Source organism: Anguilla anguilla, chromosome 3, assembly GCF_013347855.1.
Source record: "Anguilla anguilla isolate fAngAng1 chromosome 3, fAngAng1.pri, whole genome shotgun sequence".
NCBI lineage: Eukaryota > Metazoa > Chordata > Actinopteri > Anguilliformes > Anguillidae > Anguilla > Anguilla anguilla.
Genome location: NC_049203.1, coordinates 10,896,748 through 10,921,606, shown reverse-complemented (window position 1 = coordinate 10,921,606; position 24,859 = coordinate 10,896,748). Strand labels below are relative to the sequence as shown.

At 46.0% G+C, this 24,859-nt stretch overlaps 1 protein-coding gene across 1 annotated transcript; it reads left to right on the top strand.

Moving 5' to 3' along the window:
• Positions 1-266: 266 nt before the first annotated feature.
• wdr44 (WD repeat domain 44) lies at positions 267-23,932 on the top strand. The gene is made up of 20 exons (XM_035410352.1): positions 267-837; positions 3,890-3,923; positions 9,033-9,092; positions 11,106-11,709; positions 13,119-13,249; positions 14,066-14,170; positions 14,771-14,907; positions 15,445-15,528; positions 15,819-15,925; positions 16,545-16,696; positions 17,608-17,746; positions 18,565-18,629; positions 18,830-18,946; positions 19,472-19,594; positions 20,132-20,323; positions 20,743-20,844; positions 21,353-21,468; positions 21,576-21,703; positions 21,906-22,043; positions 22,676-23,932. The coding sequence occupies exons 1-20, from the start codon at positions 764-766 to the stop codon at positions 22,762-22,764; spliced, it is 2,697 nt and encodes an 898-aa protein (XP_035266243.1). The 5' UTR covers positions 267-763; the 3' UTR covers positions 22,765-23,932.
• The last annotated feature ends 927 nt before the right edge of the window (positions 23,933-24,859 follow it).

Here is a 24,859-nt window from a genome sequence, read left to right as displayed (position 1 = left end):
AAAATACTTTTTCACCGAGCAACTGTATCAGTATTAAAATGATATATTTTCCAATATGTTTACCTGCACTGATTATTTTATAAAGCCTTCTGTGTTTTGGAGGACACTGTACGTTAATGTAGCACCAAAGATTATGCAGACCTAACTTTTACTTTCTTTAAACGTAACCTTCACCCATAGAATTAACTATCTGGTGGGTCCATATTCTGTAGTATAAGTTGCTTTGAACGATACCCTTGTTTACCAGTCTCGCGAGATTAGCTAGTGTGATTTTGTTATTCGTTGGGAAAAAAATACTGTAGGCAGGTTAGCTAGCTAGCTGCCCTTCCCTCTCTCCTGTCAGATTTTTGTTACTAATTTATGTGTACTGTGTTAAAACTTAGTAGTCTGTTTAAAAAAGTAATCGCATTATAGTGGACCGTTGTTTTGTTGTCGCGCACGGTCAACTGAGAAATAGTGCCGATCTGAACTGTCATTTTTGGTGAGTGTAGATTTCAAAAGCTAGCCAGCTACGTTTCATTGACTGGAATCTCCAGTTCTGAGAGGCCTCTCCCTTCTTTTAAGAAGGGTGGAAGAGGCAACAACATCAATATAGATAGCTGGCCGGCTAAGTAACGTTATATATTTTTTATTTTACGTAGTGTTTGCTGTGTGACTTTCTAGATAGTTTCTACGAAATTAACGTTACTCGGCTTACTCGGTGGTTATTGCATGTAGGATAGCAGCCTGCTATTTAGCTAACTATCTAGCAGTAGCTAGCTAAATGGCGTCAGATAGTGACACAGAAGAATTTTATGATGCTGCGGAAGATGTCAATTTGACTCCCTCTCCAAATGTGTAAGTAGTTCCTAAACGTTACCTCTGAATATTTAGCCATGGACATTAGGTTTAGTTGGTTAGCTAATGTTACCTACCTACCCGGCTACCTGTATTGTGCAGCGAAGTGTTGCTCGCTGCTTGTAGCTGCAGCTTCAAAGTTGTAACTTGCTAGCTAACTAGCAAAACTGTCAGCACAGTCCACGAAAGCGACCTATTTGTCACCTGCTACTGACATTTTATTTTGTCTAGCTAGAAAATGTTTGTCATATTGTGTTTTGTTTTTGGTCTTGGTCTAAAAACGAGTTGTAGCTGGCGTAAAGTACGGTGTGCAGAATCTATAATTCGTTTTTGTGATTTGATTGTTGTCGTTAACTGTTAGAAGCTGGTGTTAACGCAAGAGAGGCCAGCCAACGGGGTATTCGGTTCAGTGAACACCGGTCAACGTCATTTGTTTTAGAACCTTTGGTTTCGTGTACCATGTCTGTTTTCGCTCAACCTGTTATATGTTTTCTCATGTCTCGAATCTGAGTAGCTGAAGGTTGCTAAAAGCATTTGCTTCTGAGTTTGCCGTTCATGGCGCAAAATACTACCATTACGAAAGAGAGTTGACGGTCACATGATTATAGGTTATTAAGCGTAATCTACTGGCTGGGTTATTTGAGGGTGTGTTGATTTCCACCTTGCACAAATATTTGAGCAAAGACTTTCACTATGCTCAACTACATAGTTATTCGGCTCCATATTACACTGATATAACTAATGTTGTAGAGGTGGAACAAATGCAACATCTAGATTTTTCTGTACAACATACTCTCCTCATAAACAGCTGATGGTAATGCTATACAACATACTGATCACAAACAACAAATTCACTTTTACATGGAGGAGCCATTGTTAGGTCATATTCAGTTAGCTGTTTTGTGTTCAGTTATGTGGTATGTTACACTTTGATGAGCCAGCTAGCTGTCTGAATTACCAGAACCCTGTAGTGTAATTTCGTTAGCCCTGTTGGTACAGTATAGTCCAGGGGTATCCAATCTCATCTGAAAAGGGCCAGTGTGGGTGCAGGTTTTTTCTTTAGTCCAGCACTATGACACCTGGTTCGACTGATTAACTAATTGTGGTCTTCAATCAAGACATGGATAAGTAGAATCAGCTGTCTCAGTTTTGGGCTGAAACAAAAACCTGCACCCAGACTGGCCCCTTTTTCAGCCGAGATTGCACACATCCTGGAGACTTGGACTGTAAGTGTTGTACTTTATATAGACCCCCCTCCCCAATATGGACTGCCCTACACTGGCTACCTGTAACCACTTGCTTCAGATTTAAAACCTGGGTGCTAGCCTAATGGGCTAATAAGAGGACTGCTCCTTCATATCTTAGAAAAACCATCAGACTGTGCACACCAGCCAGACCCTCTTTGTTCTGCAAACTTGGGACTTCTGGCTCCTCCCCTTTGCCAAGCCTGCACTTCCTGGTTATGTCTGCAGTCTGTTCTGGCCTCTTGGAGGTGGAATGAGCTGCCAGCGGCAGTCAAAACAGCAGATGTTAGCCATCTTCCAACACAAACAGAAGACCTACCTCTTCAGACTTCCATCTGAAGCGGCAGATATGCACTTGGCAGTAGCTGTACTGATTCTATTTCTTTGATTTGTTGAATTTCAAGTGATCTCATTTATTTCACACAGCTGATAAAAATAACCATTGGCTTGGGCAGAAAGGCACCAGTTCCTTGGCACTTGGCGACTGACAAACATCGCATTGTTTTGGCATGGAGAACTGCGTCATGAGAAACTCCCTTAGATCCTACAACAAACAAGAATTGTCTGTCAAACTAGTCTTTGTGTAGTCATTAGCAAATTTCCATAGGATTCCATATGATGGCTCGATCTAGCCCTGCACAGGGCGATGTGCCATTGGTGATTGCATCACTCAGGGTATGGGAGGGATCAGCCAGTTAGGAGCCAGAGTTTCATTGCTGTCTAGCGACCCCTGCTGGTTGATCGAGTGCCTGTGGACTGCATGCTAAAACCTCATATAAAAGGTCTTCCTCAGACTCCACTCTTGGCAAGCGTAGCTGTAGTCTGCAATGTGAAAAGGAGCAGCTGGTGACACCAGGTATTTCAGAGGAGAACCACAGATGCCTGTACTCTTCAGAATCGGCAGTAGGGTTCCCACATAAACACAGCTGCTTCAATTGCAGATAATTAGACATTACATTCCAATCTGGGTGGGAATTGGCTATGTACAGCCAATATAAAAACTGATTAACTTTTACTAAACTTTTATGAGTTTTGTACTTTCATTTAAAGACCAGTGTAGAATATTGAATGTGTCAGAAATGTTGACTGAGGTAATTTATAGACGTGTGACACACACTGAGACAGTGATTATAGACCAGGAGAGGCACAGCATGGTCTATGAGTAAGCGTTTTGAGTGAGTTTTAATCTTCAGTCTATTTATGGGTTTCCTTTATGGGGTAAAACTGAATAGAGGGTGGCTTTCATAATCATATTTCTTTAAGAAATATTTCTGGGGGTGCTCAGGGTTTCTCATGTTCAGTTGCTTCTGAAAGTTCTTTGAGTTCTTAAAAACATAAGTGTTAAAGCACAGGTTAGTGCATATTTTAATACTAGGCTTATACAGGACTATCTACAGTTGAACCTTTGTTAATTCTACTGGCATAATAAAAAAAAAAATGTCATCATTAGTTAATTGTGGACACCAAATTTCTACTGAGTACCTAGTTTAGTCAATATTCGGTTTACTTTTTTATTTTGCATTGTACTGGAGCAATGACGATGAAAGGAATTTAATTGAAATTGAATTGTTAGCTTGTAGTATTTCATTATGCTGTCTGAAAATACAGTCTACATTTTCTTCTTACTTTTACATGTCAAGCAAAGTTGGTCATAAAACCCTTTTGTGGTCAGATTGTGAAAAGTCTTTCAGTATCAAATAAAAAAATGCCTGAAATTTCACTGCCAGTTTCCCATTGCTTGTAAGATACACTAATACCAAAAGTTTAAAACTAAAACTAAGCTGTTTCCCACTTCTTTTTTTCTTTAGATCGCCTGCAAAGTTTGTACTTCCCTCTACAAAGGTACGTGAGACCGCATTACACACTGGTTTTACTTGTGCAGTGAGGGCTAACTAGGGGATGGAAGTGCCTCGGCTTCAACATTTTTTGACTCAAGACCTTTGAAGAGAACTGGCGTGCAGCAGTGGCGGACGCGAGGACTCTGGGCCTGATCATTTTCACCGGAACATTCCAGTCTCACAGGAGAAAGCTTATGCTCTCCAGGATTATGAGTTGTATCCTAAGGGCAGGGTTGAGAGAATTATATTAAGCCCTTGAAGAGTGGTTTTGTTGGAATGTTTTTTTCTCTCCAAAATTCTAAGTCAGTGTTCTATGACTCCAGTTTTTTCATTTACCAGTAGTGATTGTTGCATCAGGATTATAATGTTCAGTTTAGAACATTCTAATTGCATATTTGTGACCTTGTGCCTTAAAGAGTTCAAATGTATAGCTTATTGGGCAGTTATAAATTCTACAACCAGTTCTCTACATAATATAATGAATTTAAATAAATTCATACATTTGTGGGCCTGACACGACCCCCCCTCTCCCCCCTGTGATCAGTGGAGGGTCAGTATTCGCATTTGTTTCCTGTACATGGAAAGGTGCCATGCCATTAAATGTTTGTGAAATCTCTTGTTAAAAATATCCCTCTTCTGTGTTTCATTTTCATGGGCCTGTATTTTAGTGTGCTGTGGTTAAACTGTCTGTGTTATTTTAACGTCACATAAAAGCATTGCAACATACTTCACTGATGTGACAAAGGTATGAAGAACAGCAGCATTGATTGGTTAAAAATAATTAACTGTTGGGGTTAAAATGTAATTGGTGATTGTGATTTTTAACCAAGGTAGCAAAAATACATTGTGGCTTTCAATACCAATATGTACACATGCACGTACACAAACACGAGCAGTGACTCAGCGGTTTGTAGAGGAATGGGGGGTTCGTTCTACCACTGGGGAGCTAGGGTGGAGAAGCTCTGCCAGTTAACAAGGGTGGAGAAGCTCACAGTGAAGAAAGCTTTAAGTTGAAACGTTTGTCTTGTACAGTTGTCCTCAATGAAAAATGTCAGCTTTATGCATATTTGAGGCATCTTTTGGTGTGCTGAGCCTTTTTTCTCTTCAATTTATTAATCTATTTGGTGATTACACACCCAATTTAAGTCTTAATGCGGTAATTTAACACAGTGACAGTTTATTTCGTGCGTAACCAAAAGCAAGCAGTGGGTATGTTGGTACAACAGTAGAAATGGTACCTAGCAGTCAGATTTGACGTGCAAAGTCGGCATACCACAAAACCACTAGATCACCATCGCACAGTATGAGCATGCAGGAAAACCATTAGTGGAGGAAAAAAACACAGAGAAAAGTAGTTTTAAGTATTTATTCACATCATTTCAAAATTAAGGTTCATATTCACGAAACCCCTCAAACTGGGAGTGCTGATCTAGAGTCAGCTTCAGTCTCTTAATTTGAATAAGGTCACAAAGACAAGTGTTCCTGTTCACTGACCCCAGGTCAGCACTGCTACTCTGGGAAAGCTTTGTGAATATGGGCCTAGGCAATGACAGTGGTTTAAAGTTTGATAATGGCTAATGAGGAATGACTGTTTTAAGCCCGCTCGGTCATCGGGGCAGACTCAGTTAGCCGTTAGCCGTTAGCGGAGAGCGTTCCCTGTGACTCTGCGTGTCTCTTCCTGGCAGGAGGGCGCTCTGCCCCCGGTTAAACCCGACTCTCGCGCTTCTTCCGCGCGCTTTTCCTCTGCTGACTTGTCACGTCTTGTGGCAAGGTTGCTCTCCCTCCCCCAAGGCTGCTGTTGTTTTGAAATGGCCCTGTTGTCAAGTTTTTTTTTTCCTTCCCCCTCTTTTCTGTTCCATGGGTGAACTATGCATGTTTTTCAGCTCTTGTGACACAGTTTTTAATGCCCCAGCTCAATGGGCGGTGATGCTGCAAGTTGCACATAGAGCTTGCACGCACTGCATAGTCCCTGCTTTTCCATAATCACAGGATCAATGGTTGAGTATGAAGTGGATAACTACATGTGGAATAGCCTACTCCTGATAGTAGCAGTGAATACGCATAAAATGAAGGCCGGTTTGCGTAGAATGTCAGTGGTAGTTCCGTTCTTTTGGGTTTCATAATGTGTCAGAGGCCAATCGGCGGTGTAGGAAACTGCTGGTAAAAGTGCTAAGACGGGCTGCAGTTTGTGTTCTGGGTGTCAGAGGGACTAAAACATGCATTCACTTGACTCAAGTCTGCAGAATGAGAGGATATGTGTACTTAATGGTAGATTTCACTCTGGACAGAGTTATTGATTCATGGACTGAATTACTGGTGCTTCTGGAAGCAGAAAGCATGTGGAGTGTTGCAACCCAGACCTCACACAGTGCTAGACGCTCTTTTGAATTGAGGCAAAGTTACGAAACTGTATGAAATGCCTATTTTTATCTGTCAGATCTTTCAGATGTTCTCCTGATGTTTTTGTACGAGTTCAAGAGGAAACACTGTCTAATCGTTTTTTGCCAATAAGTGGCATTGCACATACAAAAACTTCATCTGTAATACCAAGAAAGAACCAGATTAAGTAGCTGTACCTCGTGGTGTTTGCTTTTTCAGTGCAGTACCATGCTGGTGAACAGATACAGGCACTCAGTAATGCCCTTTGAAATGTCCTTGGTGAGGGAAAGGCAGAGGTTAAACAGCACTGATAGGGCCTCACCTCCTAAAACACAGAACTGGCAAAGGTATTTCCCGGGAGAGGGCAGTTACTATTTAACCACTGGTGTTATTCAGCTACTTTTACTTTTGGTGCAGGAACATATTTGGTTGAAGAAAACAGGAAAAAAATTTTTTCCCCAAGACCTGTAGCTACCATTGAAAGTGATCGTTTTGGGTGCAATTGAAAAGGATGTTTGGGGGCGGCTTGTCCTTTCCTGAAAGTAGTTAGGCAAATTAATGTAGCCTAATTGGGGGACATCAACACCATGAGAGGCATCAATTGTGAAGTGCTTTGGATAAAAGCGCTATATAAATGCAGTCCATTTACCATTTTCTCCATTATTTGATAATTTTCTCTGTTTATCATTTAATCAGAAGAACAGGGTTCAGGAAACTGAGGGAGAGGGTAATCTGTGAACGGGGTCGGCTCTGCGTTTGGGTCCTAAAGCTTTTTCAGGAAGACAGGGCTGTAAGACCTTTTCTCGTTTTATTCTCTACTGCGCAGTTGTGTTCGTAGTATTTATGTCTTTGTACTCCCGCTGGCAGCTGTGATATTTAACACCATTCAAAACGGAAGAAAATAGAAGTGTTTTTTTTTTCTTCAGTTTGCTTTTTCCATTTACTTCAGAAATACCAGCGCCATTTTGATTTGCAGCTCAGTTGTTTTTGTCTTTTGATTATCTGCAAACAGGTTTCTCTGTTTTGTGAATACAGAGCAGGGGAGGTGGAATGCTAACCGCGTGCTAGCTCAGAAAACAACACTGAACTGCCTGAGGAATGCAGGAGCCTCCTGCCCACTGCTGTAGTTAGCAAAGTGCCCTTGAATCTAAAAGGTAAAGTTAATACAAAAAGGTTGCTGCACTGAAGAAGTGCAATTGTGCAATCAGTAGTTTTTTTCCTGAAAAAAAAGAAAAGAATTCTGGCAACTGAAGGCATATTTTTATCATCTTCAAACAATTGAATGGGTTTTGGATGGCCTTTGTACATATTGGACATTGAGCTCTACCAGCCAGACCGGTGTGCCAGTACCTTGTGAACAGGATGGCCCGTTCCCTTTTTGTGAATAATTGTCTACTTCCTGTTCCTCCCACGCGTGCTTCATGAACAGTAGATAAGAATTGAAAGCTTTTATTTCACTGTACCTTTTTATTTTTAGTGCACTGCGCCAGTGGTCACTTTGGGCAGAGATTAAAGAGGAACGCTGTCCAAATGGTATCATATAGAAAGTGGGCAGGCTCGTAAATATCGCAGCCGCCCTTGCGTGGGATTGGTCAGTGATATTGGGGGGGGCCATGACTCTGGAGGCCTTGCTCATAATGACTCTGAAGGTAGTTGGTGCAGGGATGCCGCCCTGCAGTGCTGGAACTGACCATGTTTGGTGTGGGCGCGGCTTCCTGCGGGACAGCGTTGATGAACGCTGGAGCGTTGTGCGGTTTAGCTGGTGCAGGATGTCTCATTTTCTGGCTGCTTATCAGATGAAACAAATGGAAACAAATATCCTCTGTCGTTTTTGAAACGAGATAACGGAGGGAAACGTTTTTGCACAGCAGTGCAGAACTTGAGCTGTGATATCGGTGCATACGCTCGCGTAGAAAGATCTGATTTGCGCGCAGATCGTAGACTTCCTCTTGTCCTAAGCTGGCCGCTCCGGGGGGGTGGGGGCACAGTTAGGCGCCTTTGTGCCTGTGTGCGCTGGGCTGTGATGTGAGGGGAGGGGGATGGGCCGCTGACCCAGTTCTGACCAAACGCAGACGCCAGGCCGGCACAGCAGCCGATCCCGCTCAGGGACCCGCCGCGCCATCCGCCATTTCCACCTCACTTCCCGGGATGTCATCACAGCTCGCCGTGATGTCACATCAGCTACAGCTGCTGCCTTGGAAAAATGCCTGCATTATTTATTGTTTTCATAGTTGTTGTTTTATATATATCTTTTTTTTATGTTAATATTTTGTTGTGTCACTTTTTTTGCTGTAGAATTAATGTGATACATGCAAATATAATGCACATGAATGTAATGTAAAAATAATAAAAACCAGAATGGATCTTTTGCCAAGGCAAAGTACTTTAAATGTAAATTCAGTGCTGTAAAATTGATGGCACTGGCATTTCTAGTGTTAATAAGCTATAGCTGGCTGCGTGCATGCTGTGTAATTAGTGTCATGTATTAAAGGTCAGGCCTCATTACGTTCATCTGGGTTTATTTGAGAATGCGCTGTTCTGTTAGAATAAGATGTGATGGACTGACGGTTTGAGCAGTGACGTTCTCTCAGCTCTGCTTTTGTTTGAGGACAAAGGCACGCTGTGCTCAGGCGGCTCCGAGGGGCTCTGCTAGCTGAACGCGCGCGTGGTAATGAGTTCCCTCGGCGTTCAGTTCAGCGGCGCTCATGAAAAGCCTGCCTGTGTTTCGTTGCAGGATGGTGAGGAGAGCCCAGCACAGCCCCCCCAGGAGCCCCGGCCTGATGATTCCCTCCAGGTGTGCCTCTACCGCCCACTCCCGCCCCCCCAATCCCACCCCATACTCTACCTTCTGTGTCCTATGCTCCACCCCCCCCCCGCAGCCCATGCTCCGCCCCCTCTGTCCTACACTCACCCTCCATCTCCGGTCCTAAACTGGCCCTCTCCCGCTTTGGCCCCTCCTACTCAGCCCCTCCCACTCCCAGCTCATTATCTGTGCCACTCTGCTCTCCCTTCCCCACTCGTATCTCCCCTCTCCACTTCCTGTTTCCCTTTTTCCCCTGCACTCCTTCCTTTCTCATGCTCTTCCTCTGCGTTTCCTGGGTTTCCTCACTGTCGCTCCGGCCCCCCGCTGGCCTCCCCTCTTTCTGCGCCGTCAGCACATTCGCTGTTTTCACTACAGCGAGGGGGGGGCGGGGCGGAGCTGATCGCGCAGCCTGGGAGAACATTAAGCGCAGTAATGGGCACAGAGCTCCTGAGCGCTGCATGCTTTTGGGATTAAGCGCTCTGCGAGTGGCGGTATCGCAGGCCAGAGGGAAACATGGGCCGTTATTTTAATCCGTACGTTGTTACTCGTTGTATCTCGTGCGGTTGTAGAAGTCGCTCATGTTGTGATGCAATTTGCCATAAAACATCTAATCACCATCTCGTACACAGCAGTGCCAAAGGCTTTGCAGTGAAGTAGGGGCGCTTGAGATGGCGGAAGTACAGAATCGGTGCATACAATTGCTTCCAGGATAAAGTTTAAAAGATGGAAACATCGTATTGACATGGCAACTTGATTGCCTCAGTTTGCAAAGACAAGTTTCTACACTTGTAAATATGATTGATTTTGACATTGCAAAGATTCTAAGTTATCAGAGTCTTGCCTAACATTTAAGAGTGCTATTTTATAAATAAGAGGATTACTCATTGGGCTATGGATATTTGTATTTTTATCTGCAGACAGTAAAAATACAAACATTTGTTTTCAAGTGAATTCGGGAACTGGGGTCCTGGGACTTCCGGAAAAATGTATTTTCCTTTTCCAGAAAAAGGCTTTGGAAAAGCAGGATTAACTTTATGCTTGTCATTAGAGTGACAAATCTTCTGTGTGCTGCATATCAGAAGCAAGCCATTGTGATCCCTTGAGTTAAAACTCTGCGTTTTAGGCTGTGAATTTTTCTTTCGCTTGTTCCTGCTACACATGGGGATTCTGGGAAATCTCCCAACTTTCCGGCGCCTCAAACTTGCGAGGACAATGCGAGCAGCTGCGCTGGAGAAGTGAAGTGCCGGTGGCTCTACAAGTGGAACACACTGACAGCAGGCTCCGCATAATCAGACCGAAGCCTTTCAGTGACAGCCAGGGGAACGATGGAGAGCCGGCGGAGAGACAAACCCAGACAAACAACGCAGCTTCATCAGAGCCGTTCTCCAGGGGAGGGCTGGGGAGGGCCGAGATGTACGCTAGCGCTTGGCTGGTAAAGTTAGCGCAACAAAACCCGCAGCCGTGCTGTTGAAGGGAAACCTGAGCTAGGCTAGTGTGAGCGCTGCGGCTGCTGCCCACTGATACTGTACCATGTCCAGTACTGAGCTGCGGTTGGGATGTGTGAGCGGTCTGTGGTTTCAGAGGGCAGTGCTCACGTGGCTCCTTTAAACGAGTGAGTCACTCTGTCTTTCCTGCTTCTGCTTCTTCCGTGACATAGTAGCCTTTTGTCAAGTGGATGTTTGTGCACGTGCACATGAGTGAGTGTTCTGTACTTGCTTGTATTTGTTTATTCTGTTGCCAAGGCATTGTCGTGTTGCACAGCCTTCCGTGTTAAGCTATGCTCCTGAACACATGGGCTCCAGGCAGCCCATGGTGAACACTGCCTGGCACTCAGTAGTTACACACACCATAGGGAAAAGGGGTCCAGGCTGCTTCCCATCAGGGAAATGTTGCACTTAATTCTGTACATATTTAGTGCAGTAAATGATTCCTACAGCAAAGACGGTGCTGATTGGTGTTCAGGACTTGATTGGCTTTATCTCATTAAGGATATCCATTCCTCAGATCATTGACAGCATCATCGAGGAGAGCCAGAAGGAGAGCACTGTGGAGGAGTCTCTGCTGACGGAGGAGAGGGGGGCCGCCGCCGAGCAGGATGCGGGGGCGGGACCCGGGGGCGGGCCTTCAGAAGCTCCGCCCCCCGAGGAGGAGCCCAAAACCGAGAGCCTGAGCGCAGAGGAGCCGAGCGCGGCGGCTGACGGGCGGCAGGACTTACCGGCCGCGGGGTCCGCTCCCGGGGCGGTGGGCGAACCCTGCCCGTCGGCCGCCCCCCCGCCCGAGGGGGTGAGACCCCCGGACATCACCAGCGCCCTGGTCCCGGAGCAGCCGCAGGCCCCCGCGCAGGAGGGCGAGGACCCCAGGAGAGCCGACATTCTGGAGCAGGTCTCTCTGGCCGATAAGCTGGCGGACCACGACCCCTCGGCCCCCCGGAAGCCCCCGCGGCAGTGCACGGTGGAGCCGGACATCGTGGCCAGCACAAAGAAGCCCCCGCCCCTACGGCCGCCCCCTCCCGGCGGAGCGCCCCCGCCCCGGCCCCCTCCCCCCTCGCGTCCCGCGCCCCCGCCCCGAAAGAAGACCCAGGAGGGGCTGCGGCCCACAGGGCTAGAGGGTAAGTAGGGTCTCCCCTGATGCAGCTCAACGCTACGGTCACCATGGTGACATCCCTATGGTAACCGTAGAGTGTTCCATTCCCCTGTGTCTTTAATGCATCTGTCCAAAAGCTTACTGCTGTGGGGTCAGCCCAGGGGAGTACATTCATTTAGGTTTTTAGAGTGATTCTATTTTTGAATGGCAGAATTGTCAAGGGCCCTTGAAACACCATAAAGATTTTAAAGGATGTATTTGTGGTATCAGGCAACAAATGTGCAATCTAATGCCTTTTTTTAGTTATTTGTTCAAGGCTGGGTTCTGTGTACTGGGGAAAAAGCCCTGTCTGTGGTTTTGAATTTAAGAGGGCAGTCCACAAGCAGACTGAACTATCTGAAGGACCCTACAAGGCTCAGTATGGAGGAATGGTTCCCAAATATGTTTATCAGTGTCACAAAATGCCATGGAAGATAATTTTCGTGCTCATGTTTATCAGGGGTTCCGATACATTTGGAGGGCACTGTATTCTCCTGCAGGTTATTCGTAGAACGCTTGCTGTGGAAAGTTTTACTCGTCTGAAAATGCATACTTAAAACCGAGGTGACGCCTTTTCGAGGCATTATTCTTTGCCCTGGTGATTCATATTCGTTTTAAGCAGATTTGCCCCAAGTCCCCTTGTCTCTCTCTCTAATGCTGAGTCAGACTCCTAAAACGGCGAGGGTACTTCACTCTCCCACTCGGCCCGCCTGTGGGCCCACGCACACTCCCACCACCGCCCACACGCTCGCTTACGCATCGGAACAGACGCGCAGCGACGGCCAAAACGGACTGGAGCCCCTCTCCCGTCCAAATTTATTCTGTTATTTCTGTGGTTCATTGCATTTCAATTTAGTCAAATGAAAGACTGTGTTGCGATGTTGAAAATACACACACTACGGTACAATGCATCAGATGATTGTTTATTCAGTGCGTCAGTGTGTTTGTGTCTGTCCATTTTTGAATAAAGCATGAATAAATAATTCAAGTAGTTCATGGCTTAGTGAAAAAAAAGCCTTGTTTGTAGAATGGCTTTGGTCTATTGACACATTTGAGCATTTAAGCTGGGGAAAAAACAGGCTTTCAAATTAAAAACTAAACTTAGCAACATTTCCTGGGTATAGTTTTCACAGTTTTTGAAGTTTCCCTGTACCTTTGCTTGTTTGTTGTGTAGGCGTTACATTACTCACCAGAGCAAGCAAATTTCTTTAGCCTTTTTTACATCGTCTCCATTTACACAGCTGGATATATACTGAAACGATGAAGGAAAAATATCTGGTAGTCAAACCTGCAACCTTGAGCCTAGTGTCTTGCCCATTATACTACACTGCTGCCTTGCACTAGCCCCGGTGGCTGTGGAGTGCGGTGCTGTTCTGAGCTGTTATGGTGTTCCAGTCTCTGCAGACACAGTGGAGCCCTCAGGCCTGGTCTCCCCCAGCACCGCGGTGGAGAGCCTCACCAAGGAGCTGCAGCACTCTCTGGACCTGGCCAGCGCCACCAGCGGAGATAAAGTAGTGACTGCCCAGGTCAGTGCCCCGCCCTCTCTGCGGCTGCCCCGCCCTTTCTCTACGGCTGCCCCGCCCTTTCTCTGCAGTTGCCCCACTCTTTCTCCCTGACTTCTTTTCCTTCCGTCTTGGGGCGTAGCGGGGACCTCACCCAAACTCCAGACGGGGGGATAATGAGCTCAGTGAGGAGCAGCTCAGGGAGTGATGGATGCTTCTGGCCATTTAGGTCAGGGCCCAGCCAGGTGTTCTTCCCCTGCAGCCTGCGCATACATCACCCCTCACTGTGGTCTCTGAAGAACGCTGCTTTACAGCAGCTGAGATTTTGAAAAATGTTGCCTTTGAATATCAACCGATTCAGGCTACAGAAATGAATTAATTTTATTATGTGTGCCGCAGTGTTACAGAGGCCTAGTTCCTTCAGTTTTATTAATGATTCCAAATGCAATATAATTACTGTAGCCCCAGAAACACACTTATTGTGTAGTAAAACTTTCTGAAGTGGTTCTGAAGTGGAGTGTGAAGAAAAAAGACAAAGTGTGTGCTTCAGATAAAGGGAACAAATGTATTTAGTACAGGTTTGTATGTTCAGTTTCCATTGATGACTTCATTTGAGGAAAAAAGAAGCTGTTCACATCTATTTCCAAACAGTTGTTTTATTTTTTAATTTTGAGAAAATGTTTTTTTTTTTGCATGTGTACAGATTTTTAGTTATTTGCCACAGTATATATGTGCCTCAGTAGCTGTATTAAGTATCCATTACAGAATCAGGGTCCCCTCTATGAGACCATCCTGCATTCCTGACTGGTTCATGGCGGTTGTTTGTGGGCGCGGTTTCAGGAGAGCGGGAAAGCGGCGGACGGGCAGAACTCCGCCCCCAGCGGCGGCGAGGCGGCGGGCCCCCAGCGACCGCGCTCCAACTCGGGCCGCGAGATGACGGACGAGGTAACGGCCGCACGTCCGCATGCGAGGCTGGGCCTCCTGTCCTACTGTAGGGCCGGGGTCACGCAGGCGCCGTTATGCAAAGCCCCAGCTGCTGGAGCAGCGACTAGAATTTGGAACTTGAGTTCCGTGCAGTAGTTGGTGGAAGCGTGCCAAGTTTGCACAAACTGTACCGTAAGTGATGCCAGGTGAAGTATATTAATTATTGTAATGGAGTATAAAATGCCAGTGACTCAAAGGCCAGTTTTCTGGAGCCCTGAATGGGTTCCTCTGGGTGCTTGAAATCCTTGGAAAAAAAAAAAAAAAAAACGCTTTTATTTTGAAGTGGTGTTTTGAAGGCTTGGAAAAGCGCTTGAATTTTGAATGAAGTGCTTGGAGGTTCTTGGATTTTGTTGCTCTCATTAGTGTTCTAAATCATAAATTTGAAATGAATTCAGCTATTCGACAGCCACGAGGTGCTGAAAATTGTAGATAACGGGCTTTGAAAGGTACTCTGAAAGTGCTTGATTTCCGCTCGTGAAAAGGTATGGGCACGCTATTTGATATTAGTGTACGGCTGGTCATGTGACCTCAGCGCCGTGTCCTTACCGTGTGCGTCGACAGGAGATCCTGGCCAGTGTGATGATCAAGAACCTGGACACGGGGGAGGAGATCCCCCTGAGCCTGGCGGAGGAGAAGCTGCCCACCGGAATCAACCCCCTCACGCTCCACATCATGAGGAGAACCAAAGAATACATAACGTAAGGACTGGGCCCACCTCTGACTTCCTGCAGCGCCCCCTATCTGCTCGGCAGTGTAACAAAGCAGAAAAGGACTGTCATTTTTATAGCCGTTTCATTTGACAAATAACGAGGGCATCTTGAGAGTCCAAATGCATGTTTCAATTTCACATATTATGTCCTGGATGTATACGTTGTCTTTTTCCATTCGGTTATACAGTGAGAAAACCAAAAAATAAGTCAATCTTATAAAAATATTTTTGTCTTCTATTTAAACTTATTTCTATTACTTTTTTGCTAAATAAGACAAAAATATTACCAATGAGGTGAGACAGTTTTACTCATTTCAGGATTTCCCAGTGGGGTAAGACAATTTAACTTATCAGTCAAAAAGTAACTTAAACACAAGTTAATATTTTCTATGTGAGAAAGAAAAAACAGACGTTTTGCAGTGTGGAGTTCTTTTGTAGTCTCATGGGAAGTGTAGTTTGTTTGATGCTGCCCGCCCTAGGCATCTGAAACAGTCCTCCAGGATGTGAGCAGGCTGTTTCCCCACAGGAATGACGCGGCTCAGTCGGACGATGAGGACAAGGCTCAGTCGCACCTCTCGGACACAGACGGAGGAAAGCTCAAACAGAAAACGTACGAATACGACTGTCCATGCAAAGAAGAGTCATCAGAGGATTTATCTTAGGAATAATTCATTTTCTCATGTTTTTTTTTTGTTGTTTATTTCTGTATTTACATTTGCATTATTTCAGTTCATATACTTTTATAACAAGTATTCAGTAAAATATATTTTTGTCATATAGATTTATTAATTTGGAATTGATTAAGAATCAATATGGACTGATATTTCTTGTTGTCTTTTACACTTTGTGCTGGTGTGACGTATCTGATCAAGTTTGGGTAACTGGGTTTTTTACTAACAGCACACAGCTAAAGAAGTTCCTGGGGAAATCTGTAAAGAGGGCCAAGCACCTGGCGGAAGAGTACGGTGAGAAGGCTGTGAACAAGGTGAAGAGCGTCCGTGATGAAGGTGAGACTGAGGGGAGTGTAGCTAGCATTGATGACCTTAGACTGAGGAGAGTGCAGCTAGCGTTGAATAGCCTTAGACTGAGGGGAGCGCAGCTAGCATTGATGGCCTTTGACTTAGGGGAGCGCAGCTAGCGTTGATGGCCTTAGACTGAGGGGAGCGCAGCTAGCATTGATGGCCTTAGACTGAGGGGAGCGCAGCTAGCATTGATGGCCTTTGACTTAGGGGAGCGCAGCTAGCGTTGATGGCCTTTGACTTAGGGGAGCGCAGCTAGCATTGATGGCCTTAGACTGAGGGAGGCGCAGCTAGCGTTTATGGCCTTAGACTGGTTCTCACTGGCAATGGAAGAGTGAGCTTTCATACACCCTTTAATGGTGGGTGGATCTGCAGTTCTCTTGATTTTGAGCCAATGCAATGCTTTGCTCTCAATGGCAAAACGCCAAAATTGGTTGAAATCAGTGAGTCACAAGTATGACTGTCCCACCCATTTTGGCTCATACCACACCTCATTCTCCCAGCGCTAGTCCACACTGGCTGTCGTTAGTTACACTGTTTTCTAAATCGGCAGTGTTTTTCTATGGAGGTTACCCTCAACTCAGCCACCCGTGCTTTTGTGTTCCAGTCTTCCACACGGACCAAGACGACCCCTCCTCCAGCGATGACGAGGGCATGCCCTACACCAGGCCGGTCAAATTTAAGGCGGCCCACGGCTTCAAGGGTCCTTTTGACTTCGACCAGATACGGGTGGTGCAGGACCTGAGCGGGGAGCACATGGTGAGGGGCCGAGCGCGTGCGCGCGTACGCATCACTTCCTGCATCGTCGGCTTCATCTGCCCCTTTCCTCCTGCCTGTCGATGTTTTTCCACTTCTAGAAGGTTCTTCAGCTGCGACGGTGATTGTTTTCGGAGGATATGCTAATTGCGGGCCTCGGGGGCCTGTGAGCAGCTGAACTGGAGTGGCAGGATCGCTCTCAGCGCTCTGCTCCGTGTGCTCTTCTCTCTGCTTGAGTGGTGTTAAGTGAGGGCAGAAGGGCAGTGTGCAGGGGGGACTACAGAAGCTGCTGCACCAGGCCTTCATTTGCATACCAGTCAGTGATGCGCAGGGGTGGGAAGTCCAGGGGTCAGAGAGCAGAAGTCCTGCCGTGCGAACTCAGCCAGCTGTTTTCACTAATTTATTCTGCCTCCTGACTGAAGAATTGTGCTGATTAGCAAATCCTGGTGACTGGAACGAAACACTGGGGTGGACTTTTAATTCCTGAACCTGGATTTTCCACCTCTGGTGATGGACATGCACTTACACACAGTGTGTGTAAGGACTCCCAGGTGCATGTGTGTGTGCACGTAAGTGTGTTCGTTTCTGTGCGTGCGCACATGTCAGTGAATAACTGGAAGAAAGATATGGGTCGGGTGTAACTTCTGCAAAGTTTGGGACGATTTCAATCTTAAACTCTCAGATCGTTTCCTTCATTATGCTAAAAGGAAAAAGAATCTAGGACGTGAAATGAAGCGTTGAAATGCTGACACCGGAAGATTTTTTTTAATCGAGCAGTTAAGTTTATTGATTGTTGAGAACCAAATTAAGAAGATCCTTTAATTAATTTCTTCTTTATTTTCACTGTCGCCCTCCCCTCTGTACCCCCCCGTACGGTTCTAATCTTCCTGTGTGCTTGCTGTGGTCGTGTCTAGGGAGCGGTTTGGACCATGAAGTTCTCTCACTGCGGAAGGCTGCTGGCCTCGGCGGGTCAAGATAACGTGGTGCGCATCTGGGTCCTAAAGAACGCCTTCGACTACTTCAACAACATGAGGATCAAGTACAACACGGAAGGTACGGGCGGCCCGGGTCACGACTGGTTACCACGGAAACACCGTGCCAGTGAATTCGGCGTCACATCAACAGGTCTTTGGAGCACCATCTCCTCAAAATAAATGTCTTGGTTAGCTTTTATGTTATAGCTCTTTTTGTGCGAATGCATACTTAATTCCAATTAAAGAGGAAAGATATCAATCAGTGTGTCAGAGTGTTAGTTGGTGTTAGTAGCTATTTTTAAAACTATGACTGTAGATTATATTTTACTTTATTCTATGATTAATGTGCCCACTGACTCCCATTTGTTTTTGAGATTTACAGCCCATTGGCGTTTTTAACAATTAAACACAAAACTTTCAAGCGCCTGCCAAGGCTTCCGCCTGTGGGTTGACGTGGGTTGGCATGGAAACAGCAGTGCGTGCGTCAGCTCTGCCTGTCTGGCGTCTCGGGCTTCGCCAGCGCTGTGCGCTGTATGGGTACAGCCCAGCGTGCCCACAGCGCCCCCCTGTGGGCAGCGAGAGGGGCGTTTAAATAATCAATGGCTCTGACAGCGGAGTGAGCTGGCACTGCTGGCACCGCCTCAGCAGGGGAGAGCCCTGCCAACAGAGCGGGGCAGGGTGGCCCCGCTGAGCAGCGTGTGTGTGGAGAGAAACGCTAAGCTCTCCTCTCTCCTCTTTTACTCTCCTCTGTTACACTTCTCCTCTCCTCTTTTACTGTCCTCCTCTCTTCTCCTCTCCACCTTTATTCTCCTCCTCTCTTCTCCTTGTCTTTCTTCTTTTACTCTCCTCCTCTCCTGTCCTCACCTCTTCTCTGTTACTGTCCTCTCCTCTCCTCAGGTCGCGTCTCTCCATCCCCCTCCCAGGAGAGCTTGAACTCCTCCAAATCGGACACAGATGGCGGGGTGAGTTTTACTGTGCCAGTGAAGAGCGTTATCCTTTTAAAATTGTTATTTTCTTTTATGAGCTCGGCAGCAGCGTCTGAGACTGCTTGTCAGCTTCTTCCGCTGGTTACAGAGGTGCCAGAGGAGATGTGTGGCTGCCCTCTAGTGGCTGTCCTGCGACATGACTGGGTTTTGTGAGCGGAGCTTTCTCTCTGTCACAGGTCAGCAGCAACGCAGAGGATCCCGACACTGAGGACCGGAACGTTCCTTTCCGGCAGGTCCCCTTCTGCAAGTACAAAGGGCACACGGCTGACCTCCTGGATCTGTCTTGGTCAAAGGTGAGAGGTCACATCCTCAGTGCCTGGGACCTACCTGTAAAGAGCATGAACTTAATGTAAAAAATTATCAATAGCAGGAGTTAAATCTGTTACAAGTTCAGGAGAATGAATTTTTAGCCTCCATTTTTGTGTACCCTGACCTGAGTGTGCTTTGCAGAGCTGGTCAGTGCTTGATGCACACTGCGGCTTCCTATTTTTCAGTGTACGTTTCACAGTATGCCCCGATTATTTTGAGTAGGTGCATCTATCCACATCTTTAATCAGTCCTGATAAACTCTGTTGGACTGAGAAACCTTTTGGACTTGCCAAAGGTTTTTCTCCTGTCTTCAGGGCAAGTTTTCATCACTTTGATGTGTTCCTATAAATATACTGCACTACCTGCTCTTCAGGAAGTTAGACATTCATCATCACGCTTGTGCTAATTTCAGTACTTCGGTCCTATTTTTATTGTGTGCATTGGCAGATGTCTTTACCCTGAATTGGAAGGTTGGATCGGAAACCTATTGCCTGTGTTCCCCCTTTTAGAACTACTTCCTGTTGTCCTCGTCGATGGATAAGACTGTTAGGCTGTGGCACATTTCCAGAAGAGAATGTCTGTGCTGCTTTCAGCATATAGACTTTGTGACAGCCATCGCTTTCCACCCCAGAGTAAGTGTGTGTGTGTGTGCGTGTGCGTACGTGTGCATGTGTTTGTGTGTGTGTGTTTGTGTGTGTCTGTGTGCGCGTGTGTGTGTGTCCCACACCCTTAAGATGGATAACTCAGCCACAGGGAGGCTTCAGTGAAAATCCCCAGCTGAATAATTAATGAGTGATTGATGTACTCACTTCCTTTCAAATGCCAACTCCATTACACGCAGTATTGGATTTCGGGTCTATTCTGCTTCAATCCAGTCAATTCAGGAAATGAATTGGAGTTCAATTCTTGAATAGAAAATGCCCATATTCTGTCAGGAATTTACAATTAATTAATCAAATTTCAATGAACGTCCTGAATTGTGCCAAAACCTTTGTAATATACACGTACACACTGTGACCTGCCAGTTTATTTTTTACCCTTGATAAACTGGAAATACACAAGGAGGATTCACTTGGAGAAGCTTATCATTTATTCATTTGTTTATCAAATTTTAATAATGCACAGAGTGGAAATGCAGTAAGGTTTATATTTAGTAACCCTGGCTACAGGATGACAGGTACTTCCTGAGCGGCTCATTGGATGGGAAGCTGCGTCTGTGGAACATTCCGGATAAGAAGGTGGCCCTGTGGAACGAGGTCGACGGGCAGACTCGCCTCATCACCGCCGCCAACTTCTGCCAGAACGGGAAGTACGCGGTCATCGGCACCTACGACGGCCGCTGCATCTTCTACGACACGGAGGTTGGTTCCCCTCCGCCCAGAATGTGTTCTGGTGCTGAATCACGGCCAGCTGCTATGGTTCCTTACGTATCTAAAGAATTAGAATAGGGATGGTCCCCCGCTCATGAATATTCATAAGAACCTGCCATATTTGGATGTCAGTTACAGGGGCGGAACCTATGATGCAAAATGCATACAGTCCAGTAATTCACTTGTGATCAGTGTATTATTGTGACGTTTACAGCTGCTTGTGAGAATCACACTGCTCAGGTGATGGAAGTTGTGTTCATCCACTGATGAGAGATATTTTCTCTGTTCCCTTTATCTTTTGTCTGCATTTTTGGGTCTCGCAGGAGTAAATGTAGCGTTCAGGAAGAGCGGAAATTTGAAATGAACTTAGAGGGTGATGATTTCTGATTTTCCATTATGTCACCCCCCAGCACCTTAAGTACCACACCCAGATTCACGTTCGGTCCACCAGGGGCAGGAACCGGGTCGGCCGCAAGATCACCGGGATCGAGCCGCTGCCCGGAGAGAACAAGGTACTGAACGAACAATGCAATGTATGGCTAATGTGTATACATTAGGCTAAACGTATGGCTAATGTATATCAGGAGTTTTAGGCTAAATGTATGGCTAATGTAATCCCGGAGTTTTAGGCTAAATGTATGGCTAATGTAATCCCGGAGATTTAAGCTAAATGTATGGCTAATGTAATCCCGGAGATTTAAGCTAAATGTATGGCTAATGTAATCCCGGAGTTTTAGGCTAAATGTATGGCTAATGTATACCAGGAGTTTAAGGCTAAATATATGGCTAATGTATATAAGGAGTTTGTATATAAGGCTAAATGTATGCGTAAGGTATATTGAGTGTATAAGGCTAAATGTATGGGTATGGTATAGTAACAGTGTAAGGCTTTGGGTCAGCCTTTTGAATGGAGAATTCACTGCTGTAATGAATCATATGCTATACTCCTGACTCTTCCCAAATGTCCTTCAGGTAGACAGCATGTTTAATAAGCCCTGCTTGCCTTCCTTGTCTCTGTAGATCTTGGTGACCTCCAATGATTCCCGGATTCGCTTGTATGACCTGAGGGACCTGTCTCTGTCCATGAAGTACAAGGGATATGTGAACAGCAGCAGCCAGATAAAGGCTAGCTTCAGGTAGACGTCCTCTTCTGAACCCAACTGCTTTCTTTGCAGATTTATTCATACTCTGGGTATTTCTTTTTAAGAGTGCTAAAAGCAGATGTGTCGATCTTATATTTCAGTCACGACTACTCGTTCATCGTAAGCGGCTCGGAGGACAAATACGTTTACATCTGGAGCACCTACCACGACTTGAGCAAATTCACTTCTGTACGGCGAGACCGCAATGACTTCTGGGAAGGAATTAAAGGTAAAGAGAGAGGCTAATCCAACTGCAGCCAATGATTCCATTCAGACCTGCCCCAGATGATTAGATATTTCATGTGTCTCATACTGTTTCTGTCAGTGTATTCAGTTGCATAGTCAAACACCGTAAATGATATATGGGAGAAGCGTTCTAGCCAGCGTGCACAAGCTCACCCCCACACGCCCCCTCCCTCCCCCCTCCGCAGCCCACAACGCGGTGGTGACGTCGGCCGTCTTCGCTCCCAACCCCGGCCTGATCGTGTCGCCGGAGGCCTGCAGCGCGGAGAAGCCGGAGGCGGAGTTAATGAGCACGGACCCGGCCGACGGCGAGACCATCCCCTCAGGTTGGGCCCGGCCGCGGCTACCGAGGGCTAGCGCCGAGGGAGCGCAGCGGAGCGCACACTGTGCATCTCCACCGAAATTTCAGTATTGACGCCCCACAGCAATTCCCTCTGCTGTAAATCAGTCAGAGAGCTGTTTAGCCTGTGATTGAGCGTAAAGGAATGAGCCAGCCACTTTGCTCCATTTAAAATGCTGTCGCTTTTTCTGCAGACAGGAAAATGCATATTAAAGTATTGTGAGATGAATGCACTCGGCTTGTCCAATTCTTAAGTTAAAATAACAGTCATTAGTGGCTCAGTGTGAGCAAACCACACAGTCAGAAAGGGTTGATCGCCTCTCTTTTGTTTGTGCTTTTCACACAACCTATAATTAAAGGCTGTTTTTATAAGGTTTATCCTTTTTGATGGTGTGGTTTACTCACACTAATCATTAATGAGTTTATTATTTTTGACAAGCCCAGTGTGTTTTTCTTATAGCTCAATTCTTTCTGCAGCCAGCACCTCTCCATTGGAGAAAAAATGAATGCTCGAGGCTGTTTTTTCTGTTTGCATGTTGCAAGTGTTTTGGTCCCTCTGGGTGAGAATCTGCTCTGATTAATGCCCCCCCCCCCCCCCCCCCCCCCCCCACTCCTCAGGTGCCCTGAAGACCGACCACACTGAAGTCCTCCTCTCAGCGGACTTCACCGGCGCCATCAAAGTGTTCGTCAATGTGAAGAAGTATTAAGCACAAACGCCCGCACCCCGGTGTCCCGCCTGTCGCTTACTGAGACCCCGCCTCCCACACACTGCCCCCCCCCCCCCCCCCCAAGACTTAATGACAGAGGAGTCCCGAGTCCTGTGTTGGAGAACTCGCATACATTCGCTGTGTGTGTGTGTGTGTGTGTGTGTGAGTCATGTGCTGCCCTGCACGTGGAGAGTCTAACATTTTCACTGGTCCCCACAAGGTGTGTGTGTGTGTGTAAATCCGCGTGAGGAATTGTGGGACATCCCTGGTGTCCCTGCACACACAAGGATGATGGTGTGCGGAATGAGAAAATGTCCAAGGAATATGTATGGGGAAAAGGGTGTTACGGACTGACATGTCACTTTGCCTTCTATTATTATTTCTTTGGCGTTAATTTTGTTTTGTTGGTTGGTGGTTGGGACGAAAACGAACAAATATAACTACGGTGTGTAGGAACAGAATTATTCATGGGAGGTCCTTTCAGTCAACGCTACTTGAAAGATGTAGAGGTAAGGGCAAGTCGGGTCAAGCGATGAAGGTGTTAGGCAGGGAATCAGTCCTACGCGCTCAAAGCCCCCCAGCACACAGCTTTCCAAAGTGTCCGCACAAGGTGTTACCGCCATGTTTTCAGATCTTACTAGCACCACCTCCCTTTAGTTCGGTTCCTGATCCTCTTTTTCACGTCATGGTATTAGTGTTTCCTTTTGGAGATTGTTGTAAAAATGTTGACCCTTTTTTTTATATAAATATAATAATTTGTTTTTAATATTCATTCAACAATGAGTTTGGTGGTTTATTTAGAGCAGGGCTGCCCAACCCCGTTCCTGGATATCTAAGTGTCCTGTAGGTTTTCACTCCAATCCTAACAAAGCGCACCTCGTTCAACAGCTATAGATATCGTCGGAGCTGTTAATTGGTAGAATCAGGTGTGCCTAATTTGGATAGAAATGAAACCCTACAGGACGGTAGACCTCCAGGAACAGGGCTGTGCGGTCCTGAGTTAGAGCTTTGTTAAAGCAGATTGTTACATGCTGTAAATACTGGGTAGGGGAAACGCCAATGACGTAACGGTTGCGGGTTGAGCGCCTGAGACTTGTTATTGATGGTCAAAGATCAGTCAAATGAAAGAAAATGTATAAATACAGAATAATAAAAAAGTGATCACAAATTTGGTTGTTTTGAGTGTTCTGTTGCAGATGGAGTCTTGCATTCTTATTATCTGTAGCCTCGATTATGAGCGTCAAGGAATTTGTCCCCAGTAATTTTCAGGCTTTCTTTGTGGAGCGGTGATATTTTGTAGTGTACTTTCCGGAACTTTTTGGGTCAATAACGTGGCCTTCAGCTGCCAGCCCCCAGGGCTGCCTGACATTTGCATGGGGACACCAGCACCTTCCCCCAGGCGGTGGCAGCTTGTTCAGGCCCTGCGGGAGATGGATAGCTGCTGGCTTTGTTCAGGCCTGGTCAGACATGGACGGCTTCTGGCTACTCAGCCCAGCCCAGCTCTCCAATGGTGTTCACTGCCTTCATGCTCCCTGTCCTCCTTCACCCACTAACATCCTTGTTCTTCACGTCCTGCTTTTTCCATTTCCACCCACTTGTTTTTCCACACTCTCAAAAACCAGTAGTTGGAAAAGTGGGAATTGTTTTTTTGTGCAGTGAGATATAGGTGTCATCCTGACTTCCCAATTTTCTCACGTCAATACACTCAAAGACACATCCGACTAACAAGAGGCAGCCCAGAAGCCAATACATACTATTTAGGGTGGTAGTGTTTTTTTCTCCGTTCTCAGAACTGAGGAAAAGCCAGCAGCTGTTGATATGACATTACATTTGAGAAAAAGACTTCTAGTTCAGTTCAACAAGGGTATCGTTCTTCATTCAAACTACCTTTTGGGTTCTGGGGAGAAAAAGATGTCCTGTGTGGTTATCATTTCTGTTAACATACCACTCTGGTGTAATGGATTATTTCATTTCCAATGACTGCATAATTAATACAGTGATAAATAATTCACTGTTATATTGAAATAATTAATGTTGCAGAAAGATTAAGCACATCTTACTGGCACACTTCATCCACACTTGTATCTTCCAAGTA